The 15,620-nt window shown below is 34.4% G+C and overlaps 2 protein-coding genes across 3 annotated transcripts in view; both read left to right on the top strand.

Moving 5' to 3' along the window:
• Positions 1–1,380: 1,380 nt before the first annotated feature.
• LOC111399422 (probable pectinesterase 53) lies at positions 1,381–5,900 on the top strand. Its single transcript, XM_023026729.1, has 5 exons — positions 1,381–1,812; positions 2,342–2,531; positions 2,665–2,871; positions 3,695–3,930; positions 5,583–5,900. The coding sequence occupies exons 1-5, from the start codon at positions 1,454–1,456 to the stop codon at positions 5,728–5,730; spliced, it is 1,140 nt and encodes a 379-aa protein (XP_022882497.1). The 5' UTR covers positions 1,381–1,453; the 3' UTR covers positions 5,731–5,900.
• Positions 5,901–11,576: 5,676 nt separating this feature from the next.
• The window catches only part of LOC111399420 (hexokinase-1), a 13,674-nt gene continuing 9,630 nt past the window's right edge, over positions 11,577–15,620 (top strand). The window contains exons 1-3 of one of the 2 annotated variants that reach the window (XM_023026728.1): positions 11,577–12,133; positions 14,124–14,274; positions 14,362–14,544. In XM_023026728.1, the coding sequence (XP_022882496.1) occupies positions 11,862–12,133; positions 14,124–14,274; positions 14,362–14,544 (606 nt within the window). In that variant the 5' untranslated portion in view covers positions 11,577–11,861. The remainder of the gene's footprint in view (positions 12,134–14,123; positions 14,275–14,361; positions 14,545–15,620) is intronic. The other variant, XM_023026727.1, reaches the window with a different exon arrangement.

Raw genomic sequence — 15,620 nt, 5'->3', positions numbered from 1 at the left:
ATATAAATTATGGAATTAATTACCTATTGCATGAGTATCAATTTTTGATTTGCCTATTACATTGAACCTAGCTAGAAGGTTCGGACGATTAGAGGCGATATATGTCAACATCCCATCCTTCAAATATTTCTCTTTTATTTCTGAAAAATCCCTCTATAAATTGAACAACTTGTGAGCAAAAGTCTAGTCACGAAACTTGAATACAATATATGTAGGTGGCAGTAAATTCACCCACATTCAATGCCCCATTTTTTTTTCACAATTTTCAAGATGCATGTATGTATATACTAGAGAGAAAAAAGAGATTTGATTGAGAATCAGATAAAGGAATTCATTTGACGGAGCAAGCTTCATGTAATGAGATCATCATGCTGATAATGTGTTATGAAAAGAGAGAAAAGAGAAGAAAATATGCAGAAGTCAATATACTTGGAATGAAATAGATATTTTAAATTAGATAAGACTTATCTATGTATCATGATAACACTAAATAATTATCTCATAACTTTACAATATATATATTATTTACCAAGTGATTTTTGAATTTTTAAACCTTCTTTTTTTAAAATTTAATTGAATATAGTGAAAACCTTATTTATGTATTATTCCCATAATTAAACCATATCATTTTCAATCATTATCACTCGTGACTACACTTCTCATGCTATTCGTCCTACAAATCCTTCTTGAGGTGCCACAGTCAAAACTGGATGCTATTTGGTGACAAATTTGCAGTAAATTAAGAAAAATGTTAAATTATGTTGTTGATGACAATTTTTGTTTCTTGTTTCTTCTATTTTTGCTAAATAATGAAAAATAATTTGTATTATCAAGTCACGATTTTTTAACAAAAATATTATGGATAGTACCGAATCCGAATGAAAACTAACGATTAGGATTTTGATTTGGTTCAAGTAATTATGCAGGACTGCATGATTTCATTTACAAAATACCCCGAATGCAATCCATAATTTTGGGTATTGAAATACCTAAATTGATCTACTCAATGTTCAAGCCTTCGTATACCACTAGCTCCACTCCAATATTCTTTTTCCATTTTTTAATGTCAAATTGAAGTCTGGCATGGAATAATTGCACCTTCGCACACAAACACAGAGAACACTCACGGACACAAACAACAACAACAAAAGTCGAGAACTTAAGCAACAAACGTTTTTATAAGCCAAAAAGTGCATTCATGGAGAACCTCTTTTGTGGCCTACATTCTTTGCTTGTGACCCCCCACTCCACCCCACTCTCTCTCTCTACTGGAAGCACCCGTGACTACTTACTTCCACGTCATAATTCTGGAGAATAATTTAATTAAACTTTTACTCATTCATATATAAGTCATGAAAACATGAAGTTTTTAATGCACTTGCCAACTCCAGAATAAATTTTCTAAACTTTTTGTTTCATTTTTGAGTCCTATTATTCTCATTTCGCTTTCGATATGTCCTCTTCTAAACCCATTTTTCATTTTGCCATTCTTTTTCTTCTTCTGAATGCAAGAACCGTATTGTGCCACAGTAAAGGTATCAAACCCAGGAGAAATTCTGGGAAGCAATTATCAGTGAATATGACACAAGTTGAGTACTCAGAACAACAATTCATGAAGTGGGTTGATTTTGTTGGTAGCTTAAAGCATTCCCTTTTCAAGACTGCCAAAAACATAATCTTCCCTTCTTACACACTTACTGTTGATAAAAATCCAGCACTTGGAGATTTTACATCAATTCAGGATGCTATTGATTCTCTCCCAACGGTCAATCTTGTGAGAGTTTTGATCAAGGTTCATGCAGGAGTTTACATGTAAGTACATATGTGTGTGAGTGTGTGTTCTTTTTTTCTCCTACATGAACTGTATAATGCAAAAGCACACTTGAAATCAGATGAACTCAAAGTAGTGGACTTGGGTGTATTCCCAAGCTTGATTCTTGGTGATATAAGGTGAATTACGTTTGTGTCGTTAGCTATAGAATTAGGACAAAAAGTGGTGGCAATACCCTACATTAGCTGAAGGTCCCATATTCGAGACTTCGAGACAATGCTAACAATTCCCGGCTTTGTTCTGAGTTATATAAGGTGGATTACATTAGTACCGTGAGCTGTTATCGCTTTTGGACAAAGTGATGATGATAACTTACATCAAGCTGAGTTCAGAACTCCGTGAAATGGTCACAGCTTGTTTCTTTGTTTTTTAGTTTCTCATCAACGGGTTATGAGATTAGAGTTTTTTTTGTCCTTTCTTTTGTCCGTTTATTATGCATTTTCTTTTATAATCCTTGTTATTATTTATATTTTGGTAGAAAACTCATGTTCAAAATGCAAAAAATTTCAGGGAGAAGGTAAATATACCACTATCGAAATCATTTATAACAGTTGAAGGTGCAGGAGCAGAAAAAACAATTGTTCAATGGGGTGATACAGCTCAAACACCAGGGCCAAATAGGCACCCTCTTGGCACATATGGTTCTGCAACTTTTGCTGTCAATTCTCCCTACTTCATAGCCAAGAACATAACTTTCAAGGTGAGACGGATCATCTCATCTAAAAGCTTAAACGATTAGACGGATAAATTTATCTTTTTATGTTTAATCCTAATCTGCTCCCTAATTGCAAGCTGGGTTTATTTTATTTTTATCGAATGTCTTATACATGTAGAATACGACCCCAGTGCCAGCAGCAGGAGCTATTGGAATGCAAGCAGTGGCATTTAGAATATCAGCAGACACAGCAGCTTTTGTGGGTTGTAAGTTCTTGGGTGCACAGGACACTCTTTATGATCATTTGGGTAGGCATTATTACAAAGATTGCTACATTGAGGGCTCTGTGGACTTCATCTTTGGCAATGCCCTCTCCTTGTTTGAGGTAATTTTGTAACTTTTCTTGAAAAAAGGTAATTACTGTGCTTTGGCTTCAATGAGTACAACTTAAGCATCAAAATGTCATAATACACAAATCATTTACTTACTAGTATGAGATAAAACGGATTGTTAAATTTGCTCATTCTCCGGTACCTCTATAGATGTGAAAACGGAGTTACAGAGATTCCGATAGACACGTACATAAAAAGACAATGTCTATCAGTCCTTTTCACTATGTTTCTGAACATTATGAGTTTAAAACCATCAAGACAAATCCCATGTGATACAACCATGTACAGTACTATAGACAATATATAGAAGATTACAGCCTTAATAGAAAATTTGGATTTTGCCATTCAAACATGGCCAATGACAGGCCGAGGTGTTGACAACAACTTGGCCCTTGATTGTTATGCTGCGGGCCCTATGAAATTCTAGATCAAGGGCATCATAGGGTCGAGGTGTTTGCCACTTCGGCGTAGATTCAAACCCGAGATTTAATCCTGGTTTTTGTAGTAGAACTGAGAAAATTTTACCATCTTGGTTGATAGAATGCCACATGGCAGTCCAGCATTGTCCAATTTAAAAAAAGGAACAGTTTTTCCATCAATCTTTCACTGCCATCCAAGGCGGTCAATTCATCTGGCAAGAAAGCATTATTCTGAAAATTATTCAAGAAACCTAGTCTTTATTGTTTTCTATCGTCTCAACGTTTCTAAGCTGAATTACATACTACTCGACTTTAAAACTTACAGATTATGTCAGGTGTCTCTTTCTTAATCTTATCGAGTGTTGTCCAGACCAACATAACTACCATGTTTATGCAGAACTGTCAGTTGCATGCAATAGCACCAGTAATAGGGGCAGTGACAGCACAAGGAAGAAGCAGTATATTAGATGACACTGGTTTCTCATTTGTCAACTGTAAGGTCACGGGTTCAGGGGCTTTATACCTTGGAAGGGCTTGGGGTGCTTTTTCAAGAGTGGTATTTGCATATACATATATGGACAACATCATAATTCCAAAGGGCTGGTATAACTGGGGTGATCCTTCTAGAGAAATGTGAGTTCTTTATTTTTCTCACTTGCATTCTCCCTTGAATTGCTCGAGGAGGTCCCCACCCACACATTTACATAAGTTATCATGTGATCTCATCTTAGTTCACACATTCAAGATCCCAAATAAAACAACTTTGTTATTAAAATATAGATATAGTATTTGTGGAGGCTATTGCTTAGGAAGTAGACGACCTTACAAACAACATCAACCTAAAATTTTGACATTTTAAAGTTGTGGTGAGACGTCAAAATTTAGTTGTGGGGGCAACATCTTTGATTTTTTTTTTCATGAAGGTCCTTCGTGTTGGACGATTTAAAATGAGTAATATTATCTGGCCTATTGGAGCTCAGCACTGGTCTAAGCAGTACTGTAGTTCTACATATTTAACTGATAAATTTAAAGAAGTTATAATTTTTTAACCAATTGAAAGAAGTGGACCCTAGTCACGCACATAGTTGGATTAGATAGCATTAAAAAAAAAAATTATATATATATATATATGCGCACACACACACACACATTTATAGGCCAATGCTTCTTCATGTACAGATGGAGGGGTTACAGAACCCCTCCAAACAAGACACGAGGGAGAGGGTGGTCCTTTTTTTTTGGCATTATTTTATTCACATGGGTCCTTTCATGTGAGATTTTTGGATTAATTCTGTATATGAAATTTCTGTACAAATGGAATAAAACTTTACAGGCATTGGAATTGCATTAATTTTTTCAAGGAAAATTGCAGCATTAGTCCTCAACTTGTTTTCGAGCTATAAAGTGATCGTCAATTTTTAAAAGTAAAGAAGTTGATCTCAACGTTTCATTATAATTGCACAATTAATTCCAAACATCTAAATTTTCGTTAACTTGTCGCTTGCTTAAATAAGTGAAAAGTTGGAAACAAAACCTAACTTTACAAAGTTGAACATATAGGAGACACGAATATTTAGTGGAGATTTTGACATTTTAATTGTAGGGATTAATAATAATACGATTATAATGGAAGATTAGTCATTCCTTTATTATTGTAGCTTATCTTTGATTTTGGGCATGGGGCGGTGCCACCCATTTCCACTCCACATATAGATGGTGTCTGTACCTATCATGCTATCTTTTTTCCTAATTGCTAATAGCACTTACTACCTGCTTTCACCATTATCCACTCTTAGAATCTTGATCTTTCATTTGAAAATATTAAAGGGATGTTTGGAGGGGATTTTGAGCCAACTAAAATCAATTTTTTGATCATTATTTTATTATTTCAGTCGTTATTTTTGAATTCTTCTTTTACAGATAGAACCCACTTTTTCTCTAAAGGTCAAAAAATCAATTCTCAAAATCCTTATCAAACACTCTCTAATATTGTTTGGTAGGAATTAAAATTAAAATTTTAACCCATGTTTGGTATTAATTTAAATCAGATTTTAATCTAAGTTAAAGTCAACTAATCAATATTAATCACATATTTTATAGTTTCCACAACTTTTCAATCACACATTTCAAAAACGTTTATTAAAATATACTAAAAATATAATTTTAGTGTATATACACACATATATATATATATATATACATACCCACCTACTAACTTTGGCTTTAATGTTGTCACTTTGTTAATGTTAATGTTATTAATTTGTCTTGATTATGGTGGCATGCAGGACTGTGTTTTATGGGCAATATAAATGCACTGGACCTGGGGCTAGTTTTGCAGGAAGAGTTTCATGGTCAAGAGAACTTACAGATGAAGAAGCTAAGCCTTTTATTTCACTTAGCTATATTGATGGATCTGAATGGATCAAATTATGATCTTTGTGAAATCCATTTTCTTCATAGCTTGTTGAATGACCTATAAAACAAAAATTAATATAGAAAAAAGAAATAATAATCTTCTATTTTTAATTTTTCGTACTACGAGTCTTGGACATATATTATTATGAGTAATGTTATTTGCAATCGCGTATTACCGTAATCGCTCTATGTGGCATACATGTGACAATTAATGATTCGATATATTAATGTAGTAATTTTTTATTACATTATGTAATAAATCACTAACCGTCATATATATGCCACATAAGACGACTGTGTTAGTGAACGACTGCAAATATTATTATTCATTATTATTGATCTTGAGTTAGAGGTGTCAAAATGAGTAAATCGACCAAAGGGACACCAAATAATTATTGAGCCGTATGAGTTCGGAAAATCTTAAGCATAAATTTAAGGGAACAAATTAACTTATCATTCTGATCTGGAAAACATGCTATTTGCCTATCCCTAAAGGGATTTAAAAAAAAAATAATAATAATAGAGAGAGAGAGAGAACAATGACACTTTTGACCTGAGCTACAGAGGGGTTGGAGATGGGAACCTAGATTCACATCCACTGCGAACTTGAACTATTTTGTCTAAAATATGATCCAGACCTAGATCCAAATCTAAGATTAGAACGACTCATGAACCCACAAATGGTTGGACCATCCCTTTAATTTATTTTTTCTTTTTCTGGAACTTTAGTATGATTAGAAAATGAATATTTACTTTATGAAATTGTTTGTAAAATATTAAAAAATTAGGCTTATTAGCGCAAAATCCCTCTATCCTTTGGACGTATAGTGGAATACTCTCTACTCTTCCAAATTGGCCAAAAACTTCTCTACACGACATTTGAGGTGTGGAAGACCGCATTTTCTTCAATTTTATCGATAGGCCTAAAAGTAACAAATATACTTTCCTATTGAAATAAAACAAAAGGAACAAAAGAAGAAAAAAAAAATAAAGAAATAATTTCATCTATAGTCTCAAATTTTTCAAAAAAGGGCAAATGAGTTTTTTTTTTAATTGAAAAATTAAAATAAAAATGTCTTTTTCTCTCCCACCTTCCCCATATTTCTACCACCAAGAAGAAGAAGAAGAAGAAATAGAGAATTAATTGCAACCATAGTCTCAAATGTTTCAAAAAATTGCAAAAGACTCCGCTCAAATAAACTATAGAGTGTTTATAAATAACACCAAATTATATTGAATATGAGTTTGACGTACCATAATGAAATTCATAAGAAAAAACTAAAATGGATGGTAGGTTAAATCGATTTTTTTTGTTCTTGTTATTAAAATGGAAATTCAGATTATAATCGACGGTTGTCGATTTTAATATTCAAAATCAATTAAAACTTTGGTAGAATCGAACATAATTAATCGATTCTGATCCAATTCTAGCTTTATCAAATGGTTGTGATAACTTTTGACAACCACTAATCACAAGACATGAAAAAGTTCATTTGTCTGGTCACTTGTCAAATAAATAACCTTCCTTGCAATTCTAAAATATGTAACCATAAATTAAACCCTAAACCCTAAAGATTGAATGATCCTAGGCATCTGATCGAAAATCAGTCGGGAAATCATCGATGAAAAAATTCAGACCTCCACCGAAGAGGAAGAAACTCGATGATCCATCCTCGTACAGGTAATCGGTTCCTCAATTCCGCTATCCATTTTCACCCCTGAATTGATAAATATTTGAATTTATTTGCACTCGATTATTCCCCAAATCTCGATAGCTTTTCATATATCTTCTCGCTAAAGGCAGTGTTTTATTGTTAAATTAGAACAATCTGTATTGATTTTAGTATTAAAAACTAAAAGGGCAAAAAGAAGTCCTGATTATACAGTATTCATTTCTATGGATTTAAAGAGGGAAATTATATGGTGCAAATTCTCTCAGCTATCAATTCCCCAACTAGTTGCATATAAATCTTGATTTATATGGAAGATAGTCAGAAGAGATTGATAGTTTTATCTCTGAAATTTCGAAAATATGATGGGATTTTAGGGTTGTCTAATCCAACCAGTAAACGGAAAACGAAAAGCAATGGACTTCGGTGGTGGTAATTATCTGATTTATTAACTCCCCGTGTGGGAACAATTTATAAACAGTTAAATTTATAAATAGATAGAAATGGGTGGTGAATAAGCCTATAGTAAACTTTTGGCTCCATTGGAATGTTGTTAGAAAATGAAGTTTTACCTTTTATACAAATGGAAGCTAAGTGATTAAATTAAAATGTGTGTATTTTTTTATTTTAATTTGTATCTTGGACAAGGCAATACGAAGTGGTCGCCTGTCGTAAACCCTTATAGTGTCTTCAGTAAGTTCTTTGCATCGTCGAATCTCTTGGCCATGGATGTAAATGAATCTAGCATGAATTTTTCCTTTCCTGTAAGGGGAAATTCTTGGTTGCAGGATTTGATATCAGTTATCTCTTTTCATTGCAGGCCTATTGACTCGCCATCAGAGAAGAGAGATGCAGTTTCAACACCAGTCAATAAACCATTGGTACACATTTTCCTTGACCCGTGAAACATGGACACTACTAGGGTGGAGTGTCGTTGTTCAACATGAAACGGACATTGACACTCCTTAGAATGTGCCACACATTGTCCTTTTTTATATATTTTAATTTTTTTAATCTTTAATTTTTGGTTTGAAACGCAACACAAGTAATACTTCCCTGATAAGTCTTGGGCACGAAAATGCCATGAAATACCTTGTCTTATATATATTTTTATATTGTTTTAATTTCTGATGCACAATCGACGTGTCAAGGACACGAAAAACTCCATTTCGAATATTTTAGAAGTCTAATATAGCAAAGATTAACTGTTACGCATGTCAAAATCTAAAATAATGGGTGAAAATTCTAAAACTTCATGTCAAATTTGTTTTATGTGAACTTATGCATTTTTTCTATGTTGGCACTATAGACGAGTAATAAATAGTATAACCCAGTTATTCGGAGGTAGTAGTAACTCTTGTAAATTGGAAGATATAACCTGCAAAACTCAAAATGAAAGCTAAAAAGGTATAGAAATAGAGGTGAAATCTGTAAACTTATCATTTTATTCACGCTGTATGTATGTGTCATGTGTCCGTTGTCCATATCCAAGTTTCGTTACTTTTTGTCTTTGCTTGCTCGATCATATTATTTTTGCTTCATTTGTAACGTATACTGCATGTGATGAATGTGGAGGTTTTGGAGGCTCAAACAAGCACCATCGACATCAGGATTCAACAGGCGAGGAATTCTGCAGTAGCTCAGGCACGGCAAGATGGTTGTACCGGCAACTTCAGAATATTTGATTCACCATATGGGAATTATCTTGTGCCCGTGATCCCTACACTTGCAGACCTCGGTCAATAGCTTGATGGTATTCTCATATGTAAGAACCCAAGTTTGACACAGAAAGTCTAAATCTCATTCATTTTGGTGGTTCTTGTGATTATCTTCTTGATAAATCATACCAATTCGAATCCTCCCAAGTCACTAAGGTGAGCACTCGGTTGTAAAGTTCAGGACCCCGTGGGATTACTCGAAGCGCGCGTAAGTTGGCCCAGATCTTCTTGATTAATCATTGTTGTAATTATACCAACTGGACCTAATCCTGTGCTTGAGTTTAGTCGGTCAAAGTTCCTCTTTCTCCTTTCATTAATACACTATTTGGACTTGATAAATTAGCACTAGGAGAGCCTTGTCTAGAAATGAATCAGATTTGGCCCCTACCATTTCAAGACTTCATTCAAAACTAAACAGTTTTATAAAAAGATCGAAAACCATGTATGCTGTCATGCTACGAAGATCCTTTAGATCTTTAAGGGCATGCTTTTGGCTTTAAAGTTACTAATACATTACGCATAAAACTGTTGAAATTTGATCGTTAATGGAATTAGTGTCAGAACTAAGTACTCCAAAGCATGGGCGAGAAATGTTTGGTTTATAAAACTATTGGCAATCTCCATTTCGACCTTGGTATATTCATAGCTAAATAACATATTGATAGCTATTCTTTAGCGACATTTTCATTGTACAATTTCATGGCGCGACCAATGTGTTAATTTCACCATGGCCATTGTACTTTCTACTCAATGTTAGTATGATTATCGAACTTTAACTTAGTTTAGTGTCATCATCGAACTTTAATTGTTTGTATAAAGTTTGGGTAAATAGCAGTGGGGCCTCCTAAACTTTGAATCTTGGACGATGGGTCCCGAACCTTTGATTTCTAGAACTTGAAGTCACAAATCTTTCAAATGTCTTCACATAAGATTCTTTTGTAATGGAAATGTAAGTTTGACCATAACAAATCAAAATTTGAGTATAAGGATCATTGTTTCCTTAATTTGATTCAAAATAAAAGAATAAAAGTGGATTCGTTCTAGAAAACGTTCTGATGTGATCAATTTCTCGTAGGGGTGAAGGCGTTTTCTGAAAGTTCCTTGCTTTTGTACTTTGATGGGTCTTTGAGATCCTTTCGATGACCTAATTCGCAAGAGATCAAATTCAAGTTGCTGCTCAATAGAAATAATTTGAATTGAAACAGACGTATAGAATTGAAGAATAAAAAAATATAAAGTGAAAAACAAAAAGGAAAAATTGAGGTTCATTTCTCAAACCAAATTCACCAACACCAATAATTCAAACATAAATTCAAATCTTAAGTTATAAAGATTAAATAAAATTACAATTTTATTCATAAGAATTTTTTATGTTTCATTAGAAAATTGGAATGTTACTTTTTCGCTTCGTTTTATAATTCTTTTCTTCATTTATTTTAACTCAAACTAAAGGTACAACAAATTAAAGTTCGATTTGGGGACCATGGTGAAAAGAATAAAGTTCAGTGACTATAGTGATAATAAATGAAAAGTTCAACGGCTGCGAGTGAAATTAATCCTTCAACCAATTGATTGCTGATGTAAAGCTTGTCGAATTTATAAAGGCAGCTGTGTTAAATGGTTTATCCAAATTCAGATCTGTGAGTATGTCCCACTGAAACTGGCATATTTCAGCAGCCCACATGATTACATGCCCAAACCGATGAACTTGGTCCGTTGTATGTGCTGGGAATTATAAGAATTTCCCCACAAAGAGAATTGATTATTCAGAAATAAAACGTGTAGACATGAAGTGATAACTAGTTGACTTTTTATTTTTTTAAAAGAAAATGAACAGAGAGAAAAATAAAATTACGTATGCATCTATCAAGCTGTCTGTACAATTCAACACAGTACATGTACAAATCTTTCCATTTTCCAAATTGATAACGCTCTCAATTCGAAGATTTAGGATTTGAATTAAGGTCATCTCTCAAGATCTTTGACCTCTACCCATACCCGATGAAAAAAAGAGATCACTTCTTATAAAGTAGTTTTCATAAGCAATTTAACATTTACTTATTAAAGAATTAGCACTTGATAAAGTGAGAATTTATTTGCTCTCTTGGATAAATCGACGATTCTATAAACACGTAGGAATTTCAGGATGCCATCCCTAACTGCCTCGCGGCTTCCAGTGTATCAAGATTTGAATAGTTTGACATTTGAGGTATCTTAATTTGAACCGACAAGCCGGTTGAATCCTAAGCAAACATGCAAATACATTACTTTTTCTAAATTATTTGAGACAACTTTATTGCACGCCGCATGAAGGACCTTGTCACAAAGTTTTGCACTATGTAGCTCGCTTTAACCTTACGCAAGAATTTCAGCGAAGAAAGTTCGGACCACAAATCTGTGTGCTCATCTGAAACACAGGGGGATAGATTATTATATGGTATAAAAAGAGAAGGTGAAGTCTCTTACATCTTTCCCAAATTGTAATTTATTGAAGTAGCATTCAAATAACAGTAAAGAATTTTACAGTTTTAGAGAGATATATATGAATCTGGTCCTAAAGGTGCTACTTGTTCCCTGTCCTTTTCTTCTTCACTTTTTTAATTACACAAAAAATCTTCCCCCCAAATAATCATTTCCCATACACACACTGCTTCCACGTGCTTCTTTTAATTACTTTTAAGTAAAATCAAATCAAAGCTTCAATCTTTGACAAATAAAGTACACAGTGAATTGTGGGTTTTGTGTTGTTCATAATACTGAGATGGGGAAGGTCGTGGCGGCGGCAGCGGTGGTGTGTACGGCGGCTGTATGTGCTGCAGCTGTGCTGGTGATGAGACACCGGATGAAGAGCTCTGGGAGGTGGGCCAAAGCGGAGGCCATTTTAAGAGAGCTGGAGGAGAAGTGTGGGACCCCAACTGGTAAGCTCCGGCAGGTGGCTGACGCCATGGCTGTTGAGATGCACGCCGGCCTCGCCTCCGAAGGCGGCAGCAAACTTAAGATGCTCATCAGCTATGTTGATAACCTTCCCACTGGGTATGTTTACTTGATTCTTGTTTGATGTTTGATTCGGTTTTATTTGTGATTTAACCAAGTCTTTGGGATAAAAGGTGTGATCTTGAAGCATTTTCTAATATTTGTTATGTTTCAGTAAACTCAGCTCCCATATGAATAAATCTTGGAGTTTACTTGCTTTAACGTATAAGGACTTGTTTGGAATGTACTATAGAACTGTATTGGATGGCAACTCGATAAGTTTTAGCTACTTTTTCTGATATTGTCAAGCGTGGTCCAATTCACCTTATCGAACATGCCAGTGTAGGGTCAGCTCGTTTATCACTAACTTGCATCACATCATTTATTGATGCTTATATCTATGATAATATTAATGCAAGGTGAGCTTCCAGTACAATCTTAGTGCAAGATGTGGTTGTACCGGTGAAATTGGTTATTGAATATGAAACCTTATTTTCATGATTAGGGAAAAATATTTAGCCCGTTATTTTAAAATATGGTTCATATTTGCATAGTATAGATTTGACTTTATTGTAAAATGGTGATTTTTTTCTTGGTTATCACATGCATTGATGTTATTTGGTAGTGACTGCGGATGTGGATTTTCTGAAATAGCCTTTTTAACCATCATATGGATGTTTCAAAGACACTGGAGAAATGATACATGCTTTGATGTCTGAGTATTGAATTGGAAACTTTACATTTTAAGGCATATTCTGATTTCAGTTTAATGTTTTGGTTGAGTTGAGGGTTCACTCACGTCGTGGCAATCTTATGCTAACAGACAATTACTGGTCTCTTTAATAAACTTCTTTTGGTCTTGAATGCTTTGTTCCGCCCTAAGATTTTTTTGTACTTTTTTGAATGTCAGTCGTGTAGGTAACTAGGGGCTTTCTTATTTTTGAATCCTCTTTTGTGCCTTTCTCATTGTGTCAACCTTTAAATACACAAATGATTTCATTTCTTCACCTTTTGGCATGTGAGTACCGCCTTATGCATTCAACATCTTTTATTTCTTTACTTCTTCTCCTCTTTGGCTCATTATCGGGTTCATTTATTGGTTTCTTTATCATCCTCACATGTTAAAAACCATTTTGCAGTTCTCTTTTTATTTTTTATTTTGGTTTTTGACTTTCTGATATTGTTATCAATTCTGTTGACTTGATTTGCTGAGTAGTCAAAAGCGCAGTAGCTCACCATTTGACTACTATCTGACCTGATTTTGTTGCATAATTTGACACATATACTATGTGAAGATTCTCTTAGTTTGGCTTATATGATTGTGTAATCCTATTGAGCATGATTAGCTCCTCAAAGAATGTTAGCACTTTTAACAAACTAAAACACTATCCAATTTCAGTACTTTATAGAATTAGCATTTCAAAATTTTCCCTGACATTATCAATACGCTCATGTGAAATCATTACTCCGACTTAGCTTTTCATTGTTTTCCTGAAATGTTTTAGATTATCAAGCCTAACATATGGCTAGCTAGTTCAGATATTAATGTGCCTCGTTTTGTCCTGACAGTGATCATTACTATAATAAATCAAAATATCAATGGTTGTACATCATGAATGTTGTGGTTGTTTTTTTCCTTGTAATTTCTGTTTTAACCGTGATTTGACCTTGTAATTTCGTTGTGGTATTAGTTCTACAAAAGCTCCTGTACAAGTTTGTTCGAAGTAACAAATTGAAATGGATCACCAGGTTTTCAGATAATGGAAGTTGGTAGAAGAGTGATCTCAATCACTTCATAAAGGCTTTACAGTAAACTGGATACAGATATTGGAACATTATTCCGAGAAAAAAACTAAGAACTATGCCATTAAATATTCTATTCCCCCCATTATCTTGGGGTCAAGAAACCTTTTCTGGATTGTAGAGCCTTGGTTCTAACCGATCCTCTACTAAATTTATATGAATGAGTAATTGTTATTTCTTCGCTTTTCTTCATGGAGAATAAGACTTCACTTTTGTGATTGTGATTCCTCGATCTTTTCTGTTTCAGGGATGAAGAAGGAGTATTTTATGCATTGGACCTAGGGGGCACAAACTTCCGAGTCCTGCGAGTGCAGCTTGGTGGAAAAGAAAAACATGTGGTCAAAAGAGAATCCGAAGAACTTTCAATTCCTCCACATTTGATGGTTGGGTCACCTAATGTAAGTGTGTACTCAGCCTTTCTTTCAGTTTTAAATGTCCTTTCAATTGTTCTTATGCTGTGTAGTTCTGTTTTGTGGTGATTCCAGGATTTGTTTGATTTTATCGCTGCTGCAGTTGCAAAATTTGTTGCAACAGAAGGTGCAGACTTTGTTCTTCCACCTGGCAGGCAAAGGGAGCTGGGTTTCACCTTTTCCTTCCCAGTTAAGCAAATATCGTTGGCATCTGGAACTCTTATAAAGTGGACAAAAGGCTTCCTTATAGAAGATGCAGTTAGTTTCGGACCTTAGCTTTTTCTCTTGTTCTTTTCCATTGTTGTGTTTTTAATTCTGTTTATTGTGATCTATGCAGAGGCTATCCTAGTACACTTGGGTTCTGTTATATTGAATAAACCATAAAAAAAATGAATTCAGAAAACGAACAAAGAACACAAATTTATAGTGTTTCACCCTTAGTGTGAGAGCTATATTGACTCGCCATAGCATATTTCACAAAAATCCAGAAGAACAAGAAATTCACAATGAAGATCTCGCACCTTTCGGTCTTTTTTTTCTCTCACACCTCACACGAGAAAAATGGCTCCCTCAAATTCCTTTACGTAGAAGCTAGGGCGTCCTAATGCAAAGAATTGGATGCCCCAATATGCCCCTGGGGGAGGCTTTGGTCTACATAGCCTTATCCTTGCATGCAGAGACTCTGTCATTCAAAATTAAGGAAATCAGCACGAACTGCTGCAGTCGAATGAAATTGGAACAAATCATTATATTGAGTTACACCCATCTTATTCTTGTGCTATTTTCTGCCCATCTTTAATATTAAAGATAATGATAATCTTGTGCCTGTTTTAGGGGCAAGCAAAGTGATATTAATATAAAATAACACTCTTATGGCCCACAAATTCAACTTAGAAGTTTGTAATTCATCTCTCTATTTTTTATGCCCCCATGGTGATTTATCGTGGCACTGAATAAATAACTTGGTACATGTGTTTATGACAAGACTGGGAACAGTCTCTCGCTCTCCCTTTTTTTTTTGGTCTTTTGACGTTAGTGATAAATAACTTGTCACATTGACCCTGCTAAGTGCGTTTTAACAATTTTTCCCTTGTTGGTCAATTTATTATATGACCTTTTTATGATGTATGCTATGTTTCTATCACGTGTTTTAGTAAACTGGTTAATGTTATGTTTGTTCTGTGAGTGTCAATCAATTCATTTGCTTGATTAATGTAAACCAGTACTCTGTTGCCTGTGCTATAAGTAAGAATAGGTCATTTCTGTTGCACCATACCAATCTCGCGATGACTGTCCTTTGAATACTGTTTCTCTTTTAGCTTTATAGCCTCTCC

The sequence above is a fragment of the Olea europaea genome, chromosome 9 (genome assembly GCF_002742605.1).
Source record: "Olea europaea var. sylvestris chromosome 9, O_europaea_v1, whole genome shotgun sequence".
Lineage (NCBI taxonomy): Eukaryota > Viridiplantae > Streptophyta > Magnoliopsida > Lamiales > Oleaceae > Olea > Olea europaea.
Note: the sequence above shows the minus strand (reverse complement) of the source record. Positions and strands in the feature narration are given on the sequence as shown.

Excerpts from the sequence above, each read along its gene's own strand:
- LOC111399422 (XM_023026729.1), top strand. The coding sequence starts at position 1,454 with ATGTCCTCTTCTAAACCCATTTTTCATTTTGCCATTCTTTTTCTTCTT. Across the intron at positions 2,532-2,664 it reads CCAAGAACATAACTTTCAAG|AATACGACCCCAGTGCCAGC; the intron begins GTGAGACGGATC and ends TTATACATGTAG. Across the intron at positions 3,931-5,582 it reads GGTGATCCTTCTAGAGAAAT|GACTGTGTTTTATGGGCAAT; the intron begins GTGAGTTCTTTA and ends GGTGGCATGCAG.